We start from the raw sequence: 26,992 nt of genomic DNA on the forward strand, positions 1-26,992 counted from the left end.
CTCATTCACCCAGCAAATATCCATCTAGGCCAGTGGTTCTCAACCTTGTATGCACATTAGAAGCACCTGGGAATCTTTTTAAAATCCTGATTTCTGGGCCTCATCCTCCGGAAATTCTGTTTCTTTGTTACTAATGTTGTGGCCCCATCCCATCACAAAGAAACAGAATTTCCGGAGGATGAGGCCCAGAAATCAGGATTTTAAAAAGATTCCCAGGTGCTTCTAATGTGCAGCCAAGGTTGAGAACCACTGGCCTAGGCTTAACTTCACCAGGCATGTCATGTCACTCATTAGGTGCTGGAATACAGCTGAGTCAAACACCAAATCAGCCCCCGCCATTTCTTTCTTCTTTTTCTTCCTTTAGCTGCTCCGTGCATCCTAGCTGTCCCAGGAATCCTAGCTGCCCACGCGGCCGCAGCTCATCGGTAAATGGAAGTATGGTTTGTTTGTTTTTTGGAAGTATGATTCCTTACTCTTAAGGTTGGAGCCAAGTTCACGGCAGTGGATGGAATGCACTTGCCCTCTAGCTCGGGAGAGTACTAATGACAACAAAGCACATGCCCCTGCCCCAGGTGCTCGGTTCTGGGATGAGGGAGCATCGGGCTTCCTGCAGGAGACTCTCTGGCGGCCCCTAATGGCGAGGTGGGGGTAGCACCGTCCAGGCGAGGCCCCGCCCCCAGCCGACGCCCCTCCCACCAACCCGGCCTCTCGGGGCCAGCCGAGAAGAGAGCCCGGATGGGTTCCGGTGCGCATGCGCACCACACGGGTCCTGCCGCCATTGGCCGCCGGCGAGGAGTGTCTCGATGACGCGACAGAAAAACAGGAAGTGAGCCCTACGGAGGCCGCGGCGGGTCAGAAAGGATCGGGTTTCGGCGCGCGGAGCGCGGCAGGGAACCTATTCGCGCAGCGCAGGGGGCGCGCCGGCTCTCGGGACCCGCGTGGGGCGGCAGCATGGAGGACGACGCGCCGGTGATCTACGGGCTGGAATTCCAGGTGGGTCCCCGCGGCCGGCGCGGTCCCCGCCTCCCTGGCAGCCAAGGGGCCGGGGCTGCGGGGCCGAAGGAGCTGGTCGCCCGGGGACCGGCCGGGAAGCGCGACAGCCCCGCCACCTCACTCCGCGGTCCCGGCGCTGGCGCGGCCTCATGCTCCCCCGCGACCCCGCGCACTCGCCCGGTCCCTGTTCCTGCGGCGCCCGGGCTCCGGCGGCGGAGCTCTGGCTCCTCCCGTCGTTCAGTCCCGGCAGCCACGTCTCCCCGAGTCGGGAGGACGGACGGGCGTCCCCGCGGACCCGCACCAGCTCCCGGGCTGACGTCCTGCGTGACCCGGCGCGTGGGGAGCTCAGATACACGTGGGGACGAAGCACGGGCTGCTCCGAGGTCGCCTGCGTCCCACGGACGCCCTGTTTCATTTTCATCCCGTGTCCCCCCAAAGGGTTCCCATCGTCCCGTGTCCCCCCAAAGGGTTCCCATCGTCCCGTGTCCCCCCAAAGGGTCCCATCGTCCCGTGTTCGCCTGGTCCATGTGGACACTCACCCACTGCGCCCCACCAGCTGTGTGTTGGTTAACCCTCACAGGGACGCTCTCCCGTTAGTCTTTAGAGAGAGTAGAGGGGGAGGGCCGGGCAGAGGGAGGCCTCGTGGTGAAGCGTCTGTGTACTCAGTTCAGACTCAGGTCCCGGTGGGGCTCCTGCGGCCGAGGAGACCCGGTGGGCACGTTCCCGCGGCCCTCCCTGCTGGGCTCTGGACTCGGCGTCTCCTCGCCTCTTACTGGTTGGGCTCACTCCGTGGTGATGGCAGGCGAGGAGACAGCTCTGTGACGAAGGCCATGGCTTTCCTTTGGAAAACTGGGCAAGACACAGCCTATCCTATATAATCCTATGGAATAAAAGCCTAATATGCTAAGTGTCCTGTCATTCGGTCGGCCGTTCAACCAATCAAAGCATGATATGCTAATGATATGCTAAGGCTGCTCAACCACTTGCTGTGACGTGCACTGACCACCAAGGGGCAGTCGACCGGTCGACCAGTCCCTATGACCTGCACTGACCACCAGGGGGCAGACGCTCCAACTGGTAGGTTAGTTTGCTGCTGGGGTCTAGCAGGTTGGGACTGAGTGAGATGGGCTGGACACGCCCTGGTGCCCTCCTGCGGTCCCTCCCCAGCCGGCTAACCTCCTACGTCCTTCCCTGGCCCCGATCATGCACCACTGGGGTCCCTAGCCTGGCCTGTGCCCTCTCACAATCCAGGACCCCTCGGGGGATGTCAGAGAGCTGGTTTCGGCCTGATAGCAGAACGACTGGTCACTATGACTTGCACTGTCCACCAGGGGGGCAGATGCTTGATGCAGGAGCTGCCCCTTGGTGGTCAGTGCGCTCCCACAGGGGTAGTGCCGCTCAGCCAGAAGCCGGGCTCACAGCTGGTGAGCGCAGCGGCGGTGGTGGAGCCTCTCCCGCCTCCGTGGCAGCACGAAGGATGTCCCACTGCCGGCTTAGGCCCGTTCCCTGTGAGTGGGCCGAAGCCATCAGTCAGGTATCCCCCGAGGGCTCCCAGACTGTGAGAGGGCACAGGCCGAGCTGAGGGACCCCCCCTGAGTGCACGAATTTTGTGCACCAGGCGTCTAGTGCAGTGACGGCGAACCTTCTGAGCTCGGCGTGTCAGCATTTTGGAAAACCCTAACTTAACTCTGGTGCCGTGTCACATATAGGAATTTTTTGGTATTTGCAACCATAGTAAAACACTGATATTTTTGATATTTATTTTATGTATTTAAATGCCATTTAACAAAGAAAAATCAACCAAAAAAATGAGTTCATGTGTCACCTCAGACACACGTGTCATAGGTTCGCCATCACTGGTCTAGTGGAATTATAATAAGGTGACCTGTGGTCCCACGTAACCAGCTAGACAAATGCCTCCCTGTGCTACCAGCTCCCTGCTTACTGTAACAGAGAGAACTGGCCTCAGGCTGGGAGTCTGGGCTCTCGTCTCAGCTGCGTGACTCGTAGCCAGTCACCCTCCCTGGTCCTCAGTGCCTTTGTCTTCTGTGTGGAGGTACATCCGTCCTGCCTTCCTGTCCGCTTCGCTGAATTGTGAGGATGAGCCAAGATCAAGTCAGGGACATTTTTGGTGACCTGTTACACTGTGAAACTTACTGTATTCGGGTCATTGGAACACCTCAAACCGTCGCTGTGACTGCACGTGGGAAGGCCATTTTATGTTTCAGTTAAAGAAGCAGAATCACAGACACGGATATCACTCTGTCACCAAAATGGCCAGAGTTAAGTTATTTTTGTAATTTTACCCAATAACGTACTAGAAAGGTCTTCAGTTACACTTTTGTGAGTTTCACTGTATTTTAAAGATGCAGTTTAGATTCTGGAGAAGAACGATTTTCCTCTTCGATTAAAAAGGCGTCTCCTGTGAGAAGGACCAGGTGGTTCGGGCTTGTGGTGTTTTCTCAAGGGCGGCTTCCCCTGGAACACGTGGCCTGCGCGTTACGCCTGCTGCTCCTCGGGCGGTGCTCGGCTCCGTCAGCGCCTAGGCCAGTGATGGCGATCCTATCACACGCGTGTCAGAGGCGACGCGTGAACTCATTTTTTGGTTGATTTTTCTTTGTTAAATGGCATTTAAATATATAAAATAAATATCAAAAATATAAATCTTGGTTTTACTATGGTGGCAAAGATCAAAACATTTCTCTATGTGACACGGCACCAGAGTTACGTTAGGGTTTTTCAAAATGCTGACCCGCCGAGCTCAGAAGGTTCGCCATCACTGGCTTAGGAGGAAGCTCGTTGTGTCCTGGTTCCTCCTCGCCCACGTGTGGGCCCTGCGCCCTGGCCTGCCCCTCGGCGGCGTCTGACGCCCCGAGCATGGTCATCTCCTCCTCCACACGGGGGCGCCGGTCCTGCTTCTGCCTCAGGTGAGCTGTGGGGCGTGGCTTTCAGGAACGGCCTGGACCCTCCGTCATGAGTCGCTCTCTCTAAGCCGGTTGTTTAGGTCGGGTAGGGTTCAGGGAGTGAATTTGCTGATACACATGAAATTCTGTGTATGTGAACGCACATTTTTGGCAGAAGATCTATAGATTCATAAGAATCATGAGCTTTGCAAAGAGATCTAAGACTCCAGGACTTGTCCAGCCACGTCTGCCGAGGAGGGCAGGCTCCGGCTGTGGAGCCTGAGCGCCTTTAGGTCGTCGGAGGGGAGGAAGGGGCTTGTTCTCCGGCGTCTGGCACTTGGTGCGCCGCCGCCGCCGTGTCTGCCTGGTGGCACAGGTATCTCAGCCGCCGATGGTTTTGCGCCATTGGCGCTTCGGAGGAAGGTGGGAACACGGATCCGTGTGTTTCCTGTCGTCTCCAGACCTTTTCCGGTAGAGACTTGGGGTTTGTCCCGGACTCAGTGGTCAGGACAGCTGTCAGCTTCGCTCATTTCCGCCTTGAAGAGGATGGATCAAGGCACTGAGAGCCTGTAGGACTCCATGGGCCGGAGGAGGTGGGGTCAGGCCTGTTCCAGCTGCGGTGGGAGGAAGGGCGCGGGCAGGGCCCACTCCGTGAACAGTGCTCGTTTCCCGATGCTGGGACAGCCCGCTCCATGCGAGGTTCAGGGCAGGACCATGCCGCCCTGGGCTCTGTGGCTGTCGCCGTTCTGCCTCGGTTGACCACGCCTGCTCTGCCGTGCTGGAGCCACTGTCTGCTGTTCTGTTGCAGAAAAACCTGCTCAACCAATCTGTCGCTGTTGACGATTCCGGCTTTATTGACACACACTCACATCCTCACTGCCTAACTGCTGTGCCCACTCACAGTCCTTCCGTGCACACAATGGGAGTGGGCGGCGGTGAGCGGGTGGTAGCTGCCGTCCGAAGCCCAGGGTGGTAACGGTGTGCGCTCCCTCCCGCAGGCACGTGCGCTGACCCCGCAGACGGCAGAGACGGACGCCATCCGGTTTCTGGTCGGGACGCAGTCTCTGAAATACGACAATCAGGTAACTGTTTCTGGCAGATGCGTCCATTAAACCTATTCTGACTTGGTGACCATTTTGCTCTTGATTTTTCAAGCAACATTTGAGGAAATCAATGCCACACGAACAAAAGAAAACTTTCATTGGGATGTTAACATCCAGCTGTAGGTCCTGGTTGAGTTTAGTGATTCAGTGCCTCCCGTGGGCACCGCTGTGGTCGTTCTTGTGGCTGCGTAGGACGTACTGTGTGAGTGGCTGGGAAGCAGCCTGGGGCCTGTGGTCAGCGTCAGCCATCAGCCCTTCTCCTGGCCAGTGACGGCCTCTCGTTGCTCATAGCACGCTCTCCTCTGCGCCTGGAGGAGGCCTCGGGCCAGCTGACCCCATGGGCATGCAGGAGGGGCCCGTTTGCTGGACTGTCCACTTTAGAAGAAAGCATGCTGGATACTCCTGAGGTCAGGGTTCAGTGCCCAGCTTGACACTGACTGTGACCTTGAGCAAATGAACTGCCCTTGCTGGACTTCGCTTCCTCACTGTAAGCAGAGGTGAGGCTGCGGACGGTCGGCACCTCGCAGGCGCCGTGACGTGAGGATGAGCGCTGTCCTTGACGGGGACACGCGACGCACATGGGCCGTGTCTGAGAGGCAGGGCCTCGCCCAGCCATCACGGTCACACGGGAAGTGGGCTCAGGTGTCAGAGCTCTGTGCAGCCGCAGTTTAGGGTCAGAAGGACGTACCTGTGGGGAAGCCTCTCCCCTGCCCTCCAGCAGGCGGTGCCGCTGCTTGCCGGCGGGACCACTGCTCCTGTCTCGGTCCCTCAGGCGTCCTCACTGAGCCGCTAACTCCGCCTGTGCTCCGGCTCCTGGTCCGTTTCCCGCGAGGGTGGCGGGAAGGATGGTCTCACGACTTTGCACACGGGTTCCAAGGACAGGTATCGAGAGTGCCTGACCTGCGTGTCCCCGTGCTGCCCTGGGAAAGGCGCTGGGCGTGGCTGGGACGGGCTCCATCGGTTTGCTCAGCAAGCGCTGGGTGGCTCCCCTCGCGGTGGGTGTGCCGGGTCCTCAGAGCGTGAGCAGAAGCGTCCTGCTCAGGGCTGCGCTCTCAGGGAGATGGCGGCGGGGATGCGGACACTGTGGCCGTGGTGACAGCACGCGCAAGGGGTGCGGGACCCAGGGGAAGCGCCCTCGCTTCAGTCTGTTGGCGTTGGCGCCAGCATCAGGGGAAGGTGGCTCTTTGGCCGAGGCCTCGGGCCAGGATGGAATGCGTTCACCGGCCGTGGCCTTGTTTCCTCAGGGTGGGGTCATTCCCGGCGGAGCCTGGCCAGGAGCGCGGGGGGTGGAGGGTTAGGGTGGCCACACACGCCTGCTCTGCTCCCCTGCACTGCCGGAAGCAGCCCTCACGCCTCACACCACACGGGCCTCCCTCAATGAGACGTGTGTTTCCCCATGTGACCCATGGGTTCCTACCACACGACACCCGGTTCTCACATGTGACACGTCCGGTGCACACAGCACAGTGCTCCTTCCCACATGGGACTGGTTTCCCCCCACACGCAGCGTGCATGTTTCTCTGTGGACGGCCTGTGCTATTCTTGTGTGCCTCTTCCTCGCACATGTGAGTGTGTTTCCGCCCCCACGAGATGTTTGCAGGGGCTCCCGCAGGCGCCGCTGTGTCCTGTGCTGGGCGGGAGTGGCCTGCGGCTGGGAGGGGAGCGTGGGGGGAGCACAGCCTCGCGGCCCCGCTTCTCTCTGCAGAGGGGCTTCCCAGCGATGTTGTCTGTGATTGTCAAGTGCATGGTGATGGCGGAGAGGTTGTCACCAGCCTCGTCTCTGCACCCGCTCCCTGGGCTGTTTCCTCCTGTGCGGGGACGAGCTGCACGGCTCCTGGGCGGTCACCGGAGCCTCATTCGTGTTGTCCTCCAGCTGCTGGTGTTGAGGATGCGCTGGGGGCGCACCTGGAGCGGGCACAGCCGGGTGCTGGTGGTGCTGGTGGAGTGGGGGGAGGATGGCCGGGTGTTGGTGGAGTCGGGGGAGGATGGCCGGGTGCTGGTGGAGTGGGGGGAGGATGGCCGGGTGCTGGTGGAGTGGGGGGAGGATGGCCGGGTGCTGGTGTGGGGAGGATGGCCAGGTGCTGGTGGTGGTGGTGGGGGGAGGATGGCCTGGTGCTGGTGGGGGGGGCACAGCCGGGTGCTGGTGGTGCTGGTGGAGTGGGGAGAGGATGGCCGGGTGCTGGTGGAGTGGGGGGAGGATGGCCGGGTGCTGGTGGAGTGGGGAGAGGATGGCCGGGTGCTGGTGGAGTGGGGAGAGGATGGCCTGGTGCTGGTGGAGTGGGGAGAGGATGGCCTGGTGCTGGTGGAGTCGGGGGAGGATGGCCGGGTGCTGGTGGAGTGGGGAGAGGATGGCCGGGTGCTGGTGGAGTGGGGGGAGGATGGCCGGGTGCTGGTGGAGTGGGGAGAGGATGGCCGGGTGCTGGTGGAGTGGGGGGAGGACGGCCGGGTGCTGGTGGAGTGGGGGGAGGATGGCCGGGTGCTGGTGGTGGTGGTGGTGGGAGGATGGCCGGGTGCTGGTGGTGGTGGTGGTGGGAGGATGGCCGGGTGCTGGTGGTGGTGGTGGTGGGAGGATGGCCGGGTGCTGGTGGTGGGGGGACGGCCGGGTGCTGGTGGGGGGAGGATGGCCTGGTGCTGGTGGGGGGAGCACAGCCGGGTGCTGGTGGAGGGGGAGGAGGATGGCCGGGTGCTGGTGATGGGGGCACAGCCGGGTGGTGGTGGGGGGCGTGGCTGGGTGCTGGTGGCGGGTGGTGGGGGGCACAGCTGGGTGCTGGCCCCCAGGGGCCCTCTTGACTGAGGCCAGAAGGTAAACACAGGCTTCCAGGACACAGGTGAGAGCTGAAAGCAGCTGCAGGAGCCTCTGACCCTGGGGTCAAGGTCAGGGTTGGGGCCGGGTCAGGCCATTCCCACACCTGCTACCTCAGTGGACAGAACCGGTGGTGTTGACCCCATTTCTAATCCGATGAGGAAGGTGGCCCTGAGCAGTCACATGGTTTTTCCAAGGTGACCCAGCGGAATGGGGCAGACCTGTGACTCAGACACCCTGCCCCTCCTCAGTTTGCACTTCCTAGAGCTTGTGCCCTGAGCACGTGTGCCCTGAACACTTGCTGTGCTTGTCTATGCAGCCCCCACGCAGACAGGGCCTGTGCGGGAGCTACACGTCCCAAGGTCAGACAGCTGGCCCAGGCCCAGGCCCGGCCCCTGCCAGGTGGTGACAGCTCAGGTCTGGCTGTGCTGCGGGAGCTGTGACCATGGATCTCCGCCCCCCACCCCCCACCTCCCACCCCCCGCCCCCCCTTTCCTGCTCTCCAGGCTTCCGGGGGAGGGTGGCTGTGCTGGCTGATGCCCCTGGCTGTGCCTCGGGCCTCAGCTCCTCCCGCAGCCATCAGTTCCCTAGAAAGGGCTGCTACTCAGCTCAGCCGGTTTTCTGAAGAAGGTCGGAGCTGTCACAGTGGCTGCCTCTCCTTGTCGCGGGAAGCCTTTGTTTCTGTGCCCTTGGTTTTGCACAGGCTCCCCATGGGCGGACGCGCACTTCTGAGTCTGTCCCTGGGTTCTCCTTCGTGAGGGGGGTGTGCACGTGGGCCGTGGGGGAAGCTCGACAGAGGCTGGGAACCAGGGGTTCAGGTGGGAGGGGTCGGCCTCTGCACTGTCCTTTTTCCGCGGGTTTCACTGCCCATTGCAAACCCGTTTCCTATGCAGGTGGGGGAGGAGGGCCAGGCTGGCCACGAGGAGGTGTGACTTGCCCTCTCCACACAGCCCTGACGGCCCCCACGGGATGACAGCACAGCTGGCTCCCTCTGCAGCTGTCGCCCTGTAAATCTTTTCCTCTTTAATTTGTGAGCTCCAGTGCCCTGTGCTTGCATTTTGATGAAGGACGGCTTTGCCCCACGGTGCCCCTCTGCCGGCAGGTTCTGTCCTTGGCCACCCTTGTTGGGAAGCAGAGTCCGGGGCCCCAGGCCAGGCTCACTGACCCTCCATTTCTCCCTGCCCCCTCCCCCCCATTCCGTTAACGAGACCGGAATGTATTGCCCTGTGTCATGGAAGCATTGCCAGGAGGCTGATCCGGGCGAGGCTGGACCCAGGGCTCCGCAGCGCGGCTGAGACCCCATGGCGCTCTCGCCTGTGCTTTTCTGGACGGCCTGCTGATTAGGGGCTCTGACATTTCTCTCCGTCCTTCACGCTCAGTGGCCAGGACGCACTGCCCGAGACACTGTCTGGGGTTGGCCCGGATGGACTGCACCCCTTCTGTTCCCAGAACCGCCCTTGCTGGCACGGTGAGGCTGGAATGGGGGGCGCGTCCTGGGTCAGGGACGGGATGTGGGCGTGCGGGCCTTTGCTCCAGCAGAGCCTGTGATCCGGACGGTGGGTGGTAGCCATACTGTGGCATGACGAGGGGTTCGATCATATGTAACCGTCACCGATCATTAAAGGCTCAGCTGAAGGACCGGTTTCTGTGTCACAGGGATCTTAGGACTCAGTTCCCCGAATTTACAAATGCTGCAGCGGGAGCCCAGATTGTGAGTGCTCGCCCAGCGTCACTCAGCCAGGACGTGGCGGGATCAGCGCGGGACCCAGCCTCCTGGCCCCGATGGCCTCCTGGCCCCGATGGCCTGTGGTACCGAGGCTGACGCCGCAGTGGGACCAAGTGCGGAGGCTGGTGCTGGCGACCTGTGGCCTGTACTGTCGTGTCTTCTTCAGGAAAGGCCAGGCCAGCGGGGTGTTTTGTTAGGAACGACAAGTCAGGGGCGCATTAATGGTGGGGCCAAGGCTGGGGTGGGGTGGGGTGGGGGAGGCCAGGGGGTACCTGCTGTGGGGGTGAGCCAGCCTTCCAGCCGGGGCAGGGCCATGCCAGGCAGCATCTTGCTCAGAGGGGACCTTACCTGTCCCTCAGAGGGAAGCTTTTGACTTCTCATATTCAATTTTAAACACTTTTTTTTCAAGATTTTATCTTTGCTCAGTAAGAGAGGAAGCAGAAAGACTGGCTGGACTCCCGGGCCCAGCTGTGGCCTGGGCCCTGCTTCCTCATGAACCCTAGGCTCTCACTGCTAGATGTCCATCGCCCTGCCTGGTGAACCGACTTTGACAGCCCTGACAGTGCGGACTCAGAGCCTGTGAGCGTGGTCTGCGTTATAAGTTGGTGTTAAAGAACTCAGACGCGGCTGAGCACTGCCAGCCGGCACAGGTGCTCCTGCCTCTGGGCCGACATGAATGGGTCTTTGTGCCCCAGTCTTTCCCACTCGCCTCTGTCCCGGTGCCTTCTCGTCGCATTGCTTATCCTTTCCAACAGGACAGCTCTCTGTGGTTCTCGTGCAGGCCGGGGCCAGGAGCACACAGCTCGTCTTCGGGGTGCCCTCGGGGAGCAGCTTCAGGGTCACACGGCGATGAGCGGCAGTGGGGAGTTTGAATTCTGCTGAGTCCAGAGCCACCCCTGCGGGGCTGGGGGTTACTGTCCCGTGCAGGCCCTGTGAGGGGACGTGTCGGGGCAGCACGGGCTCGTGTAGCAGGCATGGAGTGCAGAGGCTTCCAGGCATGTTGCTAAAAATAGCACTTAACGCTTGTCCTGACGGCAGAGCAACGCATGTTAGCCTATGCCTGTGGTGCACGTCTGTGTTGAGCTAAACGTTAACATCACAAACCACAAAGAAGGAGAGAGTCAGTCTGTCCTTGCCATCAGGAGAGAACCAGTCACTTCCAGGTCCTCTGTCACGGGGACGTGCCTGCTGTCCACAGAATGCAGGCAGCTCGCCCAGCCTATCCTCATGCCTCAGTGACGATGGCCCGTCCGGCACCGCCGTCTCTCACCGCACAGAGTGGCGCATGCGTTGCATCCAGCCGGGTCTACAGCTTAGCCGAGCCTCCTTACCCCGGACATTGAGGGGACTTCTGAGTTTTCATCACTATAATCAACGCCGCAGCGAACATTCTCTGATTGAAATCTTTGTGCAGGCCCACGATTATTTTCTTAGTATAAATTTATTTTTGAAGTTAATGTTTTATCTTTCTCATTGGCTTGGAGTATTGATAAGAGAGTGAAAGTGGAAATCATTTTAATTCCTCGAAAATTTATCGAGAAAAGCATGGAGACAGCATGTTTAACTTTGCATTTAGTAGGTAAAATGCAGTATCTACACTAATATACGTAAAAACCTAAGCGACCCGTAACTGTGGTGCTCACTGACCACCAGGGGGCAGATGCTCAACACACAGGCAGGGAAACATGGAACAGACTGATGAATCTCAGAGGGAAGGGGGAGGTGGGGGGCGGGAAGAGATTAACCAAAGGTCTTATATGCATACTAGAGGCCCGTGCATGAAATTCGTGTAAGAGTAGGCCTTCCTTCCTCTGGCTGCCAGCACCAGCTTCGTCCAGAAGGTTGTTCGGAAGGACATCTGGTCTAATTAGCATATTATGCTTTTATTATTATAGACTAGAGGCCTGGTGCCATGCACTGGTGAGGTCCCTCGGCCTGGCCTGCGGGGATCAGGCTGAAACCGGCCTGGTGCATGGATTCGTGCACCGGTGGGGTCCCTCAGCCTGGCCTGCGCCCTCTCGCAATCTGGGACCCCTCGGGGGTTGTCAGACTGCTGGTTTCTGCCCGATCCCCACAAGCCAGGCCGAGGGACCCCACTGGTGCACGAGTCTGTGCACTGGACCTCTAGTGATTATTATAATTAACCAGTCACCCAGTGCACGGATTTGTGCACATTGAAAGGAAATTAATTAGAACGTGGCCGGTGGGGTGGGACTGGGGGAGACAGGCCAGACACGCCCTGGAGCCAACCTCCCGTGGTCCCTCCTCGGCGTCTGCGGAGTGAGCAGGGTCCCTCCGGCAGGTGGGGTCCCTCGGCCTGGCCTGTGGGGATCGGGCCGAAACCGGCTCTCCGACTTCCCCCGAGGGGTCCCGGAGTGGGAGAGGGCGCTCTGTAAAGCTGCTGCTGTACAGGGTGTGGAATGCAAACACACGTGTGCAGTGACCAGATTCAGGACTGACGGTGCCCCAGCAACAACATAGCCCACGGCCAAAGGTGGAATCACGCGGCCCCGCGAGGAATCGGGCTCCCTCCTCTCTGGTTTCGGGGTGCATCACCCGAGAAGCACTGCTGCCAAGTTACTGCAGCTCAGCAGCTCCTGCATTGAGCGTCTGCCCCCGGTGGTCAGTGCGCATCATAGCGACATGTCAGATGGTCAGACACTTAGCATATTAGCCTTTTATATATGTAGATGTTTTAGGACCAGAGGGTTGACAGCTGTTGGACTGGTTTTTAAAAAGAAGTTCAAGGTGTACTGGTGTACAGTCCCATCCCAGTCCTCAACTGTGGGGGAGGGGTGATGTGCCATGCCCACCGAGGAGTGGGCAGAGCTGGTTCATCCAGGCCCCCCCCCCCCTTTCCCCACAGCCGTCCAGCAGGTTCCAGAGGCTCTGGGCCGATTTGCACTGCACTGGATGACACCCTGGCATGAGCTGCGGCCTCAGTGAGCCACCTGGCACAGAGCTGGGGGGGGGGGGTGTCTCGTCTCGTTAGGACAAGGAATGGCGGGCTGTGTGATGTGGTTGCCGTCTTAACAACACGGGGACGTCATGCCTGTCTCTGAGAGGAGCGTAGTAAGCTGGTTGTGCGGACTGTGCACTGTTAGCGGAGCAGGAACACCCCTGACGACACTCCAGATGCCTTCGCTTCTGTTGCTGCTTTACCACGTGAGGTCCTGACCTGCTTGCTCTCTTTGTGTCTGTAGATCCACATCATAGATTTTGACGACGAAAACAACATCATAAACAAAAATGTTCTCCTCCACCAAGTGGGTGAAATCTGGCACATTAGTGCCAGCCCCGCGGACAAAGGCGTGCTGGCCACCTGCTACAACAAGAGTGAGTACCCAGCCTTTGGTCCACGCCGCGAGGCGCCCTCGTGGGGTGGCTCTGTGTCCCTTGTGGATGGTGCACGATTTATAGGGTCTGTGGTCAGGGAGGGCGCTGTGTCCACAGAGAGGCTGGGCTCCTGTGGGCCGATGGTGCAGGGGTGATGGAGCCTCAAGTCAAGACTCGGGCCTGGAAGCAGCTGTTCCTGGATCTGATCCCTCGGGGCGGGCGGGGGGGCTGGAGGTCCTGGGATACAGGATGGCAATTAGCGGCACCGCCCAGGAAGGCGCAGGGCGGCGTCTTCCCTGCTGCCTGTGTGTGTGATGGCGGCTCGGACACGCCTGTCAGTGCGCTGTCACCTCTCCTCGCACACGCGCTGGGTGTTTGTGTCTGGGGACCGTGCCCACGGTGCCAGCCCAAGCGTCTGTGACACGCTCCCTTCATCCTCCCCTTGGTCATCGCCAACAACCAGCGCTCAGATTCTGCCTTCGGGGAAACTGCCTGCTTTTCCTTGCCCGCGTAGAGCCTTCTGGGTTGTGCGAGAAGTTTCTGAAATGTTTTCTTTCTTTGTTCAGGGAGCAGGACGCTCATTAGCCTCTGTCACCTTAGACGGCGTCACACGCTCACCCACCTTCCCGTGGGCTCCGGAATGTGACAGTGGGGCGTCTCCCTGTTTCTGTGGGCTCCAGGCGCCGCTCTGGAACCCGAGGGCTGCCCTTCTGCCGTCATAGAACCCTGCGTGCGCCTCCTCTCTCCCACCCCCGGTCTAAAAACACGTCTCTCAGGGCAGGAGGATGGCTTCTGAACGGCCTTTCCGCCCTGATTCTCTGTCCCTTTCCTTAGCTTTTCTCTGCGTCGTTGGCTGATGGGGCGCAGTGTCCCGGGACCCACGCTAATGCCCTTTCTTCCTCCGTCGTCCCTGTCGGTGGAGCTTCTCCAGGGAGGCCCTTCTTCCTCCTTTGTCGCCTTTGAGGAAAGTCACTTCCTGTGCTGTGGTCCCTGGCGGCTGGGGTGCCACCCCCACCGTCCCCGGCCTGTTTGGGATGGAAACGTCCTCTGTACTTGTGTGGGAGTAGCTTTAACTAGTTTATCACCTAAGTGCCCTTCCCCCGCTTGGTGTGGATGGTTTGCGGGTCTGTGGCCCTGACAGCCATGTACTCCATCCTCCGTGTGACATTCACCATCCACCTCCTTCCAGCCCTTCTCTGGTCCCCGTGGGAGGGAGGTGGACAGAGGCAGCCGTCGGTCGCCCTGCACGGCCTGAGCAGCTCCTGCTTTCCGAGCTCTGCTCCCCTCACGCTGCCTAGGAATGGCAGCTCGTTGCAGGAGGTGAGTGACCTCGAATTCCCCCCTGTCCGTCCAGCCACACCCTGTGCAGCCTCGCTTACCTCTGTCCTGGCTCACTGACAGGGCGGTCACTGCCGTCGTCTGAGCTTAACCATCGCTCTGACGAGTGTGAGAAATCGGGTCTCGGCATCAGGGTGGTGGTGGGCTTTGTACATTCAGTACATTCTTCCGGAACTTCTACATGGGTGAAGGTTTTAAAAAAACCCTCTAGGGTTTCTTCCTGATAACTTTACAAGAAGAATGCCTCAGTGTGGAAGCAAGAGGAGGGCAGGAGGGAGGGCGAGGCTACACCACGGTCACCTGCAGCCTGGAGTCTGCACAGGGAGGCGACAGGGAGCGGCCCCCCGGGTGATGGGCTGCGCTCCCTGCAGACAGGAGCACACCCTCATCGTTGCCGACGTCCCCCGGGCGGCCAGGCCTCTGAGCCCGGGAACATGCTGTCACTCAGGGAAGTCACACTGTGGGTCCTGACACCTGCCCCTCCCACGTCCCCTTCAGATCTGTGAGATCTGCATGGGCACTCGGACTCCCAGGTTCAGGTCCTCACAGGTCTCCGACGGTGCTTTGGGAAAAAAGCATCCTATGTAATAAAGAGCTAATATGCTAATTAGACCGAACAGCAGAGCCACCGTCCGGACAACCTTCTGGACGAAGCCGGGGCTGTGAGGGCTGAGGCAGCTGGGCTGCGAGGACCGAACCCCTTGCACAGATTTCGTGCACTGGGCCTCTAGTGTTTCAGATAATCTTTAATGGACTCTGTTTAAAAACTGTGGCTTTACTACCTTCATTTCCTTTTTTTCTTTATGATTTTGTATAATCATTTCAATGACCCTTTGACATAGGAATTAGTCTGTCCAGTTTACAGATGAGGTTGCGGAGGCTCAGAGAGGCTAAGCTACTTGCCTGGTGTCACACAGCTTCTAAGTGGCAAAGCAGAGCCACATCTCTGTGCCCGATCCTCACTGCCTTCCAGCCAGTGGAACTTGAGCAGACCACCTAGAGCAGTGGTTCTCAACCTCCCTAATGCCGCGACCCTTTAATACAGTTCCTCATGTTGTGGTGACCCCCAATTTCATTGTTACAAATTGAACATCATTAAAGCGTAGTGATTACTCACAAAAACAATATGTAATTATATATGTGTTTTCCGATGGCCTTAGGCGACCCCTGTGAAAGGGTCGTTCGATCCCCAAAGGGGTCGCGACCCCCAGGTTGAGAACCGCTGGCCTAGAGTCTTGGCATCATTAGCATTTCCTCTTTTTCTGCATTAGAAACGGTTCATTTCACACCGCTGCTCTGTCTATTGTGTGCTGTGTGTCTGTTATGTGTGAGCATCTGTTGTATTTGCCTGTCACATGGGCCATGTGTGTGTCATGTGTATCTGTTGCATGTGTTTTGTGTGCCTGTCTTACCTACGTGTCGTGTGTGTCTGTCATATGTATGCTGTGTGCGTACCTGTCTGCGGGGTGTGTTGTGTGTCTGTCATGTGTTGTGCATGTCGTGTGTTTGTTATGTGTGTCGTGTGTCTGTTATGCGTGTGGTGTGTGTGGTGTCTGTGTGTGGTGTGGGTGCACATGTGGTGGCTGGCTGTACCCATGGCGCCTCTTGGGCAGCAGGGGGCGCCAGCGTCCTCTCTGTGCCTCGCACTCTGGTCCTTCCCACCGCTCTCCCTCCGCCCGTGGGCTGTGCCCTTGGCCTGATCCGTTTGCCAAGCTTTCTGGCTCTTCCCAGGCATTTCTCTAAATGTTGCCACGGACTCGCAGACGGTGCTGGAATGCACACAGCAGGATAAGGCTCACTGCTGGCCTCTCGCTGACGTGGCACAGGCATGGGGTGCCTACCTCAAGGTCTGGGTGCCCGTTCCCTAACCCCACACCCAGGCCCCGGGGACCTGCTCAGCCCCCGGCCCCCCTGTGGGGCAGCAGCTGGACCCCCAGGCGGTGGGTGAGCCGCGGCTGCCTGGGGGGGTCTTCGGGCGTCTCCCACATGAGGGTGGATTCGCCTCCGCTCCCTGGGGTTCGGGTTGGTCGATGGCTGTGGTGAGCACATGCTGATGAGCGGAGCCAGTACCTCGGGGCTTGTGTGATGACAAGGAGCCTGGGCCAGGGGGACATGTGGGCTTCACCGGAATCTCCGCCCTGAGGGGTGAGGGAGGGTCTGGCCGCGCTGCCACCACCAGGAAGCTGTGGGGATGCTCTGAGCCCCACCAGCTCCAGCTGCCACCTTCACGCTCTCAGATTGCATGTCACCTGGGGGAGGTTCTGACCCCGGTTCCTGCGACGCCCTAGAGCCCCCAGAGCGGTCGGAGCACAGCAGTTCTCTTAGGGCCTCTCTCGACAACCACAGTCGGGACATAGAATGATCGGGATTCCTTTGGCGGACGGAGGCAGGAGCGGCAGGGAGAGTGTTGGAATCCATGGAGACTCTGCCCCCTGGTCTGCGGACGACAGGAGGGAGCCCAGCGCATGCACAGCCGCTGTCTCGGAGGCACACACTGCCGTCTGGAGACACCCCCCCCCACTCCTCCCCCCCCCCCCCCCCCCGTGTGCTCTGCAGGCACGGAGGGTGGACGGTGCTCAGCCAGGAGAGAGGTGGGCTTTCTTATCATCCGGGGCCAAGAAATTGCACCTTGAAAAGGAGGAGTTGGGAAGTGATGGCAAGAGAACCGCCCCTTGGAGGCCTCTTGGAGGCTCACCCACTGCCTGTGTGTCGTGCGTGTGGGGTGTGTGCTGTGTGTGCTGTGCACGTGGAGGGTGTGTGCTGTGCGCGTGGAGGGTGTGTGCTGTGCGTGTGGAGGGTGTGTGCTGTGCGTATGGAGGGTGTGCTGTGTGTGCTGTGCGTGTGGAGGGTGTGTGCTGTGCGTATGGAGGGTGTGCTGTGTGTGCTGTGCGTATGGAGGGTGTGCTGTGCGTGTGGAGGGTGTGTGCTGTGTGTATGGGGGATGTGCTATGTGTGTGGAGGTGTGTGCTGTGTGTGCTGTGCGTATGGAGGGTGTGCTGTGCGTGTGGAGGGTGTGTGCTGTGCGTATGGGGGATGTGCTATGTGTGTGGAGGTGTGTGCTGTGCGTGCTGTGCGTGTGGGGGGTGTGCTGTGCATGTGGAGGGTGTGTGCTGTGTGTGTGGAGGGTGTGTGCTGTGTGTGCTGTGCGTGTGGGGGGTGTGCTGTGCATGTGGAGGGTGTGTGCTATGTGTGTGGAGGGTGTGTGCTGTGTGTATGGGGGATGTGCTATGTGTGTGGAGGTGTGTGCTGTGCGTGCTGTGCGTGTGGGGGGTGTGCTCTGCATGTGGAGGGTGTGTTATGTGTGTGTGGAGGGTGTGTGCTGTGTGTGTGGAGGGTGTGCTGTGTGTGCTGTGTGCGTGGAGGGTGTGTGCTGTGCGTATGGAGGGTGTGCTGTGTGTGCTGTGTGCGTGGAGGGTGTGTGCTGTGCGTATGGGGGATGTGCTATGTGTGTGGAGGTGTGTGCTGTGTGTGCTGTGTGCGTGGAGGGTGTGTGCTGTGCGTATGGGGGATGTGCTATGTGTGTGGAGGTGTGTGCTGTGCGTGCTGTGCGTGGGGGAGGGTGTGCTGTGCATGTGGAGGGTGTGTGCTGTGTGTGTGGAGGGTGTGTGCTGTGTGTGCTGTGCGTGTGGAGGGTGCGTGCTGTCTGTGTGGAGGGTGTGTGCTGTGTGTGCTGTGCGTGTGTGTGGGGTGTGCTGTGCGTGTGGAGGGTGTGTGCTGTGCGTGTGGGGGGGTGTGCTGTGCGTGTGGGGGTGTGTGCTGTGCGTGTGGAGGGTGTGTGCTGTGCATGTGGAGGGTGTGTGCTGTGCGTGTGGAGGGTGTGTGCTGTGCGTGTGGAGAGTGTGTGCTGTGCATGTGGAGGGTGTGTGCTGTGTGTGTGGAGGGTGCGTGCTACATGTGTTTTATATCCATTCATCCATCGATGGACACTTGGGATGTGTCTTGTCTGCTGTCAATAACGCTGCAGTGAACGTGGGAGCGCAGCAAATTATCTAGGATCTTTGAACCCAGATATTTTGTTGCTCGGGTGCGTCCCAAGCATTGGCATCACCCTCTGGGCACAGAGTTCCGTGACTGTCTCTGTGAACATATTGCGCCAGGACTTGCTCCGTTCCCAGCTGGGTGCATGGGGTGCAGGTGCGCTCAGACGTGTGTGTCTGCACAGGCCCTCCCGAGTGTGGACTCCTAGCAGGCCCAGGTGCACGTGTTGCCAGTCTGTGTGGCTTTGGGCTTTGACTAGCGGAAGGAGAATTCTGAGTGCCAGGGGGCTGCCGGAGCACTGCTGAGTCCGCCCGTTCCTGACTGGAGACGGCTTCCCGTGAGAGCCGAGAGACATCAAGGGACACCTGCATGGTTCTTCCGGTCGTCGGGTGGAGAGCAGACGGGGTTCCAGATACAGGGACGTTCTTAATTAGCTTTTTTTTTTTTTTTTTGGATACTCTCCTAACTGACTTCGTTGGATCCCATCTGCACCATTTCTCTGTCCTCATTGACTTTCTGTGGCACCTCCAAATTTAGTGTCATCTGGAAATTTAATTAATGTGCTGTTTACTGCTCCTTCCAGATCACTAATGAAGATGTTAACTAAGACCTGGTCCCCAGGGCACCCCACTGGACACCTCACAGCTTAACATTCTGTCATTTATCTGTGCCCGGGCTTGCGTCCTTCCTCCAGGCTTCCGGCCACGAGGGGGTGCTCAGACAAAGCCCAGTTTGAGCCAGTTTTTCCAGGAAGACTGGGAAACACTGCCGAATTCTTCCCGCACCCCAGATGTGCTCCTGGCTTGCTCCTCCCCGGCCCAGTGACTTGCTCACACCCCAGGCCCAGAAGTCCTGTGTTGGAGAGGCCAAAGGGGAGCACTTTGCTTCCGTGCGGGGAGGCCAGGACCCCGTCTTGCGGCGATTCCTGGCTGCGGCGCTGTGCACCTGGCACAGAGGTGCCTCCCACGGTCTTGGTCGGCTCGAGTCGCATGGAAAATGCCCCGGGTCGGAGTGATGCAGAGAGCTGTTTTCTCAGTCCTGGGGCCGGAAGTCGGGGACCGGGTGCGGCAGCACTGGTGTCTCTGAGCCCCCTCCTTGGCGTGTAGACAGCGGCTTCTCCGTGTCCTCACGAGGTCTTCCCTCTGTGTGTCCTCTCTCTCCTTAGAGGACACAGAGCCTCTCCCTAGTGACTCCGTTTTAACCTCGTCGCCTCTTCACAGGGCTCATCCTGAGGTGCTGGGGTCAGGACGCCACCGTGGATCTGGGGGACACAGTTCCGCCATATGAACCGTGGATTCTCTACTTGTTCATCGTGCCAGCGGCTGGGGCGGGTTCCATCTGAATTAGGTTCCCAGACCAGCCTGCCGTGGCCGCGGGCCCCGTGCTCCACGGGTGAGGCCGAGGCGCTCAGCTGCACGCGCTGCTTCTGCGTTTAGCTCTCGGGGAGACCTGCCCCGCCACCCACTCGCGAGGCTGGAGCTGCTGCCTTTGAGACTCGGTGTGGAGTGTGGCCGGGGGCGTGGCCGGAGGGGTTGTGGCCGAAGCCTGAGCAGAAGACCAGTCTCTGCCCTGTGCCTCTTCCCAGTGCCTGTGGGGTGCCAGGTGCCGGGTGCCGGGCGGCGGGGCTCCAGGATAAACACACCGTGCGGGGCGGGGGTGCCCGGGGCGAGGGGCCGGCGCAGCACAGGGCAGGCGCCTGCGAGCCGTGGCCCAGCCGCGCAGCCGTGACCACGCTGGGCCCGGGGTCCTCCCCACGCAGGACTATGAGGCGGAGGGCATGTCAGTGTCCCTTAGGGCATCACGCCCCAGAGCAGGGGGCTTCGGCCTCAGACCTGCATTCTCAGAAGGTCCCTGGGGACGGGAGGAAGTGGAGGGGAGGTGGCAGCTCGCCCCGCACGGACCGAGGGCACTGTCAGTGTCACTTGCCCACACTGGCCTTGCGACTGTCTTTGAAGAGGACAGGGGCTCTGGGAATGAGAAAAACCTCGCAACATGCTGGGAAATGTGATCTCAGGGAGGCAAGAGGGCCTTTAAAAATAAACAAATAAAAATAAATAAAGGCAAATGGAGGATAAAGGTAAAATGTGTGGCAAAATGGTTTCTCAATTAAGATTCCAGAAGTCTTCCCTAGACTTGGCGCTGGCTTAACTCATCCTGTGACCCCGTGGAAGGGGGCTGAGTGGCAGCTGGTATTACCGGCACCGGAATCAATCTCGTCCCCCGCGTTGGGAGGGAGCTTCCCACACTCGGCCGGGATGAATTTTTCAGCAGAGGAAGGTGAAATGTCAGGAAGGCGGTAGATCATGCCGGCGCAGGGTCCTTGGGAAACGAGAACCATGAGGGGCCGGCGGAGCCGCGGGCCTGTGAAATACGGCTGGCGCGTCCCCGGCTGGCAGGCAGCCGGCCCGCTCTGCTCCCGGGGACAAAGCAGAGGACAGATCGGTCATTGACCCAGGCCCGCAGTGTGGGGACAGCCGTGCTGTTGCTGTGACTATGGGGGGCGGGTGTGGGAGGGGCTGATTAAGACCCCAGGGTGAGGTTGGGGGTCAGGCTCGCCCCCCTCCCCCCTCCCACAGGGAGCCCATTTTCTCCTTTCTTTTCTGCCCACGCTCCTGCCTGGGCCTCCATTTCTCACCTCAACGATTAGAATTTGACTCCTACAACTAATTTTCTTTTTTTTTTTTTTTAATATATCTTTATTGATTTTGGAGAGGAAGGGAGAGGGAAAGAGAGATAGAAACATCAATGATAAGAGAAAATCATTGATTGGTTGCCTCCTGCACGTCCTCCACTGGGGATCAATTCCGCAACCCAGGCATGTGCCCTTGACCAGAATCGAACCTGGGACCCTTCAGTCTGCAGGCTGACGCCCTATCCACTGAGCCACACCAGCCAGGGCTACAACTAATTTTCCTAAAGCATAAATCCAGGCTCTCTGCCCTGCGTCTCGGAAGCTGGCACTGCTCCCGTGGCTGCATGGCGAAGCCCGAGCAATGGGGTCTTGTCCTGGCCCTGACGCTCATCATCTCTGCAGCTCTGGGCAATGCCAGACCCTCCGTGAGCCTTGGTTGTGTCTGTGAACCCGGGAGGATCATTACGGGATGTGGTGACGTTAGATGCTCTAACACTGCGTCCTTCACCCTCATCTGCTGCCTAACCCTGCGTCCTGGGCCCCATGCACCCCACACGCTTCTGGAATTCTGCTGCTGTCCTCCTGGCTGGTCTCTGCCTTAACCGTGCTTCCTCTGTCTCTGCCTGTCACAGTCTCCCGCTCCCTGCAGGGGTCAGTCTGTCACCCGCCTGGTTGTCACCTCTTCTCCCCCCTACAGCATGTACGAGACTCTCGGGGGGAGGGGGGGGGCTACTGTTCCCTGTAATCACAGGCTGGCCACTCAGCCTCACTGGGTCGCTGGGTCCCCAGCTGGGTGGGTAGGTAATATATTCATCGCCTTTCTTACCAATTCCTGGCAGAGCTGAGATGGGCGTGTGCATCAGAAGGGTTGCCCTAGAAAACACCGGCTACTCCATTAAACTTGAAATCAGATACACAGGAGTAGCTTCTAGTGTAAGCAGGTGCTGTTGAAAACATTTTTGTTTTCCAGTCTGGCAGCCCTAGTCAGAGGGCACGCCCAGGAGGCTTAGATGCCGCCCACTGTGGAGAGCTGGTCTGCGTGGCCCGCTCCTGCCGACCGGCCGTCGGCGTGAGGAACTTTCTTCCCCCGGCGGACGGAGCGGAACCACAGGAAGCTCTTCCCGCTGCCGCACTCCCAGCGCCCATGCCGGCCCTGTGCGCCCCCCGCTCAGCCCGATGCCTCCTCCCGGGGAAGCCTCTCCGGGCTCGGCTGGTGCTTCTCTCGTCTGCACCCTTTAATTGGGCCTTTTACCGCCTGTCACTCGGCTTGGACTTGGCGGTCGGCTTGCCTGTCGGTCCTCTCCCAGGAGGGCCTGATGGCGGCATCACAGCTCAGTGTGTGTCTCCAGCGACAGACAGTGGGGAGCGGTGGGTGGGTCCTTAGGAGCACGGCCTGATGGGGGTTTTCCTTCTCCAGCAAAATCGATTCCACGCCGCAGCCACCTGATCCCGTGCCGTCTGCCCCGTCGCCCAGACGTTGCTGGGATGGGGGTGAAAGTTCATGCCTGCTGGCCAGCACCCGAGCCCTCGCCCTCCACACGCAGGGCCGACGAGAGGGGACGAGCGGCCTCAGTTCATATTACGGAGGGGTGATGGCCGAGCTGGGGGGCCGCCCGGAGACTGTCTTCAGAGTCCCCGCTGCCTGTCAGCCCGAGGGGACGGCCACCCCTGAAGAAGCCGGTCTCAGCCCTTGTAGAGGCGACCCGCCGACGCTGTGACCCTCTCCCCCGAGGCTGCTGGGCCTCCGTGTCTGTCGGGTGACCGTGCAGCCTGTGTTCCTGCAAACTCCTGCCGGGCTGTGCGCACACGTGACGGATGGTGACGGGAGCCGTCCTACACCTCGGGCCTGCTGAACGAAGGGAAGGGAAGGAAGAGAATGGCATGTGACCAATCCAGGTCCTCGACCTCATGGGCTTTGTGTGTAGTTCACCCCAAACCCACGTGGTTTATAATTAGTTCCTGAAAATCCTTTTTAAAATGGGAAAACAGATTGTTTCCAGAGCCCCAAGCTGCTGCGAGTGTGTTGAGGTGACCCATTCGGTGCCTCGTGCCTTTGGCTGCTGACTGTCAGGGTCGCCGTGTTGCTTCCCTGTGACATGGACGGCGCTGAAGAATTTAGGACTTGGGGTCTCCGCACGAGTTCTCCATTTGATGTTGAAAGAAGAATCGAGAAAGAATCGTGCTTTATCATCTCAGTTATAACAGACACCTGACTGTGGACAGGGCCTGACCTTTGATGGGCTGGCACCGGGACAAGCTTTACCTAGATTCCCCAAACTCAGTTACCGCTAAAAACCCATAGAAAGCCAGGGCCCAGATCATTCATCCAGACTGTCAGCTGTGTGTGGGGAGGAGTTACTAAAAGATGCGGAATTAGTCATCGGTTGTATCTCCGCACACCCTCCCCTCACCCTCGGGTCTTAATCAGCCCTCCCCCTGCCTCCCACCCGCCCCCCAGAGCCACAGGGCAGCACATTAGTGTGGTTCTGTTGTTTTTGAAAATCAGGTTAACTGGAGAGTGGATGATACGAGGCCGAGGAGGATACAGGCCTGTGTCCTTCCTGGTCTCATCAGGAGCGCGTGGAAGGGGAGAAGCCCTCGGACCCGCACAGACGGGCCTGGTTGCGCTGACGTGCTGGGCAGTGGTAGGGCTGCTGGCCAGCGTCTGTTGGTGTTTCTGGTCGTCCTTTGAGCGCAGGCATCTTCACGCCTGCTTTACGGATAAGGACGTGCAGGTTCAGGGAGTGCATGTGCTCAGGGACTCGGGTGATGTGCCAGAATCAAGTTTCCAAAATAAATCTGCTTTTCTCCTCCAGCGATATGTCCCCTAATGTATGGAAAACTAGGCTGATCTGTTTACTTGAAAAAAATCAGATGCTTTGGGAGGAAAGAATCATAAAAATTTAATACTGTACCAAATTTAATAGATAAAAACAACTTTAGGCATTGTGTGCCCGTGAGAGATGTCAGATCCAAATACAAGTGTGCCCTGTGGATTTCTTATGTTCTGTGTGATATAACGCGAGCCTGCTCTAAAGTTCAGACTAACTTATTATTTATAAATTATCCACATGTACAGCTTTTGAGGATGCGCTGGTGCTTCTCCTCTTCCTAACAAAGGACTGGAGGGAAGGTTCCCATGGTCTCCTAAACAGTCTCCAGAAACCACGGCGCCTGGGGGCTCTCGGGGAGAACGGAGCAAACACTGAGGCTGCTCTGCCCCCAGCTCCGGCTGAGAGTGCTCCCCGCACCCCGCAGCGCCCGCCCGCTCTCCCAGAGCAGTGGCCTCTGCCTGACGCCCACCTCGGTGGCCCCGCTCGCAGAGGGCGGCAGGCGCCCCGTCCCCAGGGAAGCGGTGCTGAGGGCTGCACGTGCCAGTGGGAAGGATCCAGGAGCTGCCCCGACCGCTGGTGCTGCAGCCGCAGGACCTGCAGCCACACGGCCCAGGCCCAGGAGCAGGCTGCCGGACGTGCGCCGAGCCTCCCCGGCCTCCGGGCCTCTCCTTGCTTCCCCCTCTGCCTCCAGACTCACCTCCTGGTAAAGGTGCTGGAAGAGAAGGGAGGTCTGAGCCAGGCCTTTAACCTTGACCCCAGGTGGGCTGCCCTTGGGGCCTGTCTCTGCCACGTGATGTCCTTGCCTGTGCACGTCCTCGGGGACAGGACAGGGCACTTGGCAGAGGTAGAGCTCGCGGTGGGAGGTGCAGTTCGCCCAGCCTTCGTTCTAAGCCATGAAACCCTCTGCAAAGGAGTTTGGCACGATGGGGTTTTAGGGTAATTAACCTCCGTTATTCAGTCCAGCGGGATCCGTGTGGTTCGTAGGCGCTTGCGTGTTGAGAACCAGCAGCAGCCGTGGGTGCTGTTCCTGCCTGTGACTGACGGGCTGTGCCTGTCCTGCCTGTCAGACTCTGAAACAGACTCGAGCTCCCGCCGGGCCGTCTGACGGCAGGACTAGCCAGCAGAGGGCGCCGTTCCTCCGCTTCTGTCTCCCCTGCGCTCACTGGGCCTGAGGGGACACTTGGCAGCCAAGTCCTCGGCCGCCCCCGTGATCTTTGGGGGTGCTCATGCCTGTTGAGCAGCCTTCCTGTGTTTGGGAGGAACTCCTGGCCGTTAGTCCCATTTTCCATGAGGGAAATAAGAAACCAAGTCTCCAGTTTCCTAGGGACCCAGCAGGTGACCTAGGCTCTGCTGGTCAGAGGTGGCCCGTGAGAGGGCGGGGACTCCCGCTGTGGGCGGTGTGGGCGCCTTGCTGCCCTCAGCATTGGGGTGGGGGGGTCGTGGGGGCAGTGGGGGCGAGTTCCTGACCCCGAGAGGCCCACCTGACCCCCGAACTCACACGTGGGTGGTATGACACCGTGGCAGGTGGTCTGGGGGGGGCAGTCCAGCACTGAGCTCCCCTGGCAACGCCTCTTGGACACGGCTCAGCCCTCTGTGCGTCAGTGCATCCTGGTGGCATCCGGGTTCTGTCACGGAGCATTGCCACGGCACAGGCTTCCCCAGCACCAGCTTCCTCACGCCAGGCAGCGCAAGAGAGACGTCCACACAGAAAACCGAGAGAGAGAGCCGCTAAGGCCGGGAGGAGGGACCTGGGGCCTGACCACGCCCAGGCCTAACTCGGGACAGGCCTTTCATCCTAGAACAGTGGTCGGCAAACCGCGGCTTGCTAGCCACATGCGGCTCTGTGGCCCCTTGAGTGTGGCTCTTCCACAAAATACCACGTGTGGGCGCGCATGTACAGTGCGATTGAAACTTCGTGGCCCATGCGCAGAAGTCGGTATTTTGTGGAAGAGCCACACTCAAGGGGCCACAGAGCCGCATGTGGCTTGCGAGCCGCAGTTTGCCGACCACTGTCCTAGAGCAGTGGTTCTCAACCTTGGCTGCCCATTAGAATCACCTGGGAATCTTTTTAAAATCCTAATTTCTGGGCCTCATCCTCCGGAAATTCTGTTTCTTTGTGATGAGGTGGGGCCACAACATGAGTAACAAAGAAACAGAATTTCCGGAGGATGAGGCCCAGGAATCAGGATTTTAAAAAGATTCCCAGGTGACTCTGATGTGCAGCCCAGGTTGAGAACCACTGTCTAGAGCAGCCGTGGGCAAACTACGGCCCGCGGGCCGGATCCGGCCCGTTTGAAATGAATAAAACTAAAAAAAAGAAGACCGTACCCTTTTATGTAATGATGTTTACTGTGAATTTATATTAGTTCACACAAACACTCCATCCATGCTTTTGTTCCGGCCTCCGGTCCAGTTTAAGAACCCATTGTGGCCCTCGAGTCAAAAAGTTTGCCCACCCCTGGTCTAGACACTGACTGGCTCCCCATCGACAGCACGGCCTCAGACCTTGTTTTCATGGTGAGTGGCGTGAACGGAGCCCCTTCTAGAAATGCCTGCGGAGGAGCTCCCAGGTGTCGTGTTGGCTTGTGCCGGCCGCTGAGCCAGCTCTGTGTGATGGAGGAGGCGCGTGTGCTTCTCCCAGGCCCGCGTCAGGCCACGGTCCCTGGAGACGCAGCCGCTGAGTCAGGAGCTAGCTTTGCTGTGGACCAGGGGTGTTCAATGGCGGGAGGGAACCCCTCCCTCGCTGGGGGGGGTCTCCTTCGCAGGGTTTTCTTGTTTCTCCCACCTGGAGACTCAGTCGCCGTGCAGACGCGGGAACCCTGAGGTCGCAGCTGGGGTCCCTCCCCCGAGCTCGGGGGTCCCGGGCAGTCCCTTGGCGGGTGCTCACCTCCTGCTGTCCACCTGCATTTCAGAGTGAGGCTCCGACCTGGGCTCCTAGAGTCGTTTTTGTTCCCTCGTGTTTCTGGTGGGACACCTGCCCTGGCGGGTTCAGACTTCATGGCTGACCCATTCCTCGTCTGTAACCTTAGTTTATCCGACCGCCTCCTGTCATCACTCTCAGCTTACACTGGGTCTCCTTTTAATGGGAAGGAGCTTTGAATGCTCAAAGCCAGAAACACCTGTTTTCACGCTAACCCCGGTCAGGTGTGTGGCCGTGCGCGCACGGCCGTGGCGAGTCCGGGGCAGTTACGAGTCACTCGGTAACCAGCTGGCCTGCTGGCGGGAGAAGCGCGCTCTCCGAGGGCAGCGGGCAGGAGGGTCCTGGCTCCCAGCGCCATGCTGGCCGCGCCTGCTGAGCCCCGGGTGACACCGGAGTGCCTTCGGAAGCAGTGTGTTCAGGGTAACT

At 59.4% G+C, this 26,992-nt stretch overlaps 1 protein-coding gene across 3 annotated transcripts in view; it reads left to right on the top strand.

The window, feature by feature from the left end:
- Window positions 1-811: 811 nt before the first annotated feature.
- Window positions 812-26,992, top strand: part of EIPR1 (EARP complex and GARP complex interacting protein 1) — a 58,607-nt gene continuing 32,426 nt past the window's right edge. The window contains exons 1-3 of one of the 3 annotated variants that reach the window (XM_081101330.1): window positions 812-993; window positions 4,895-4,978; window positions 12,732-12,864. In XM_081101330.1, the coding sequence (XP_080957456.1) occupies window positions 952-993; window positions 4,895-4,978; window positions 12,732-12,864 (259 nt within the window). In that variant the 5' untranslated portion in view covers window positions 812-951. The remainder of the gene's footprint in view (window positions 994-4,894; window positions 4,979-12,731; window positions 12,865-26,992) is intronic. The other 2 variants (XM_081101331.1, XM_081101332.1) reach the window with 2 other exon arrangements.

The sequence above is a fragment of the Myotis nattereri genome (genome assembly GCF_964212035.1).
Source record: "Myotis nattereri genome assembly, chromosome: 10".
Lineage (NCBI taxonomy): Eukaryota > Metazoa > Chordata > Mammalia > Chiroptera > Vespertilionidae > Myotis > Myotis nattereri.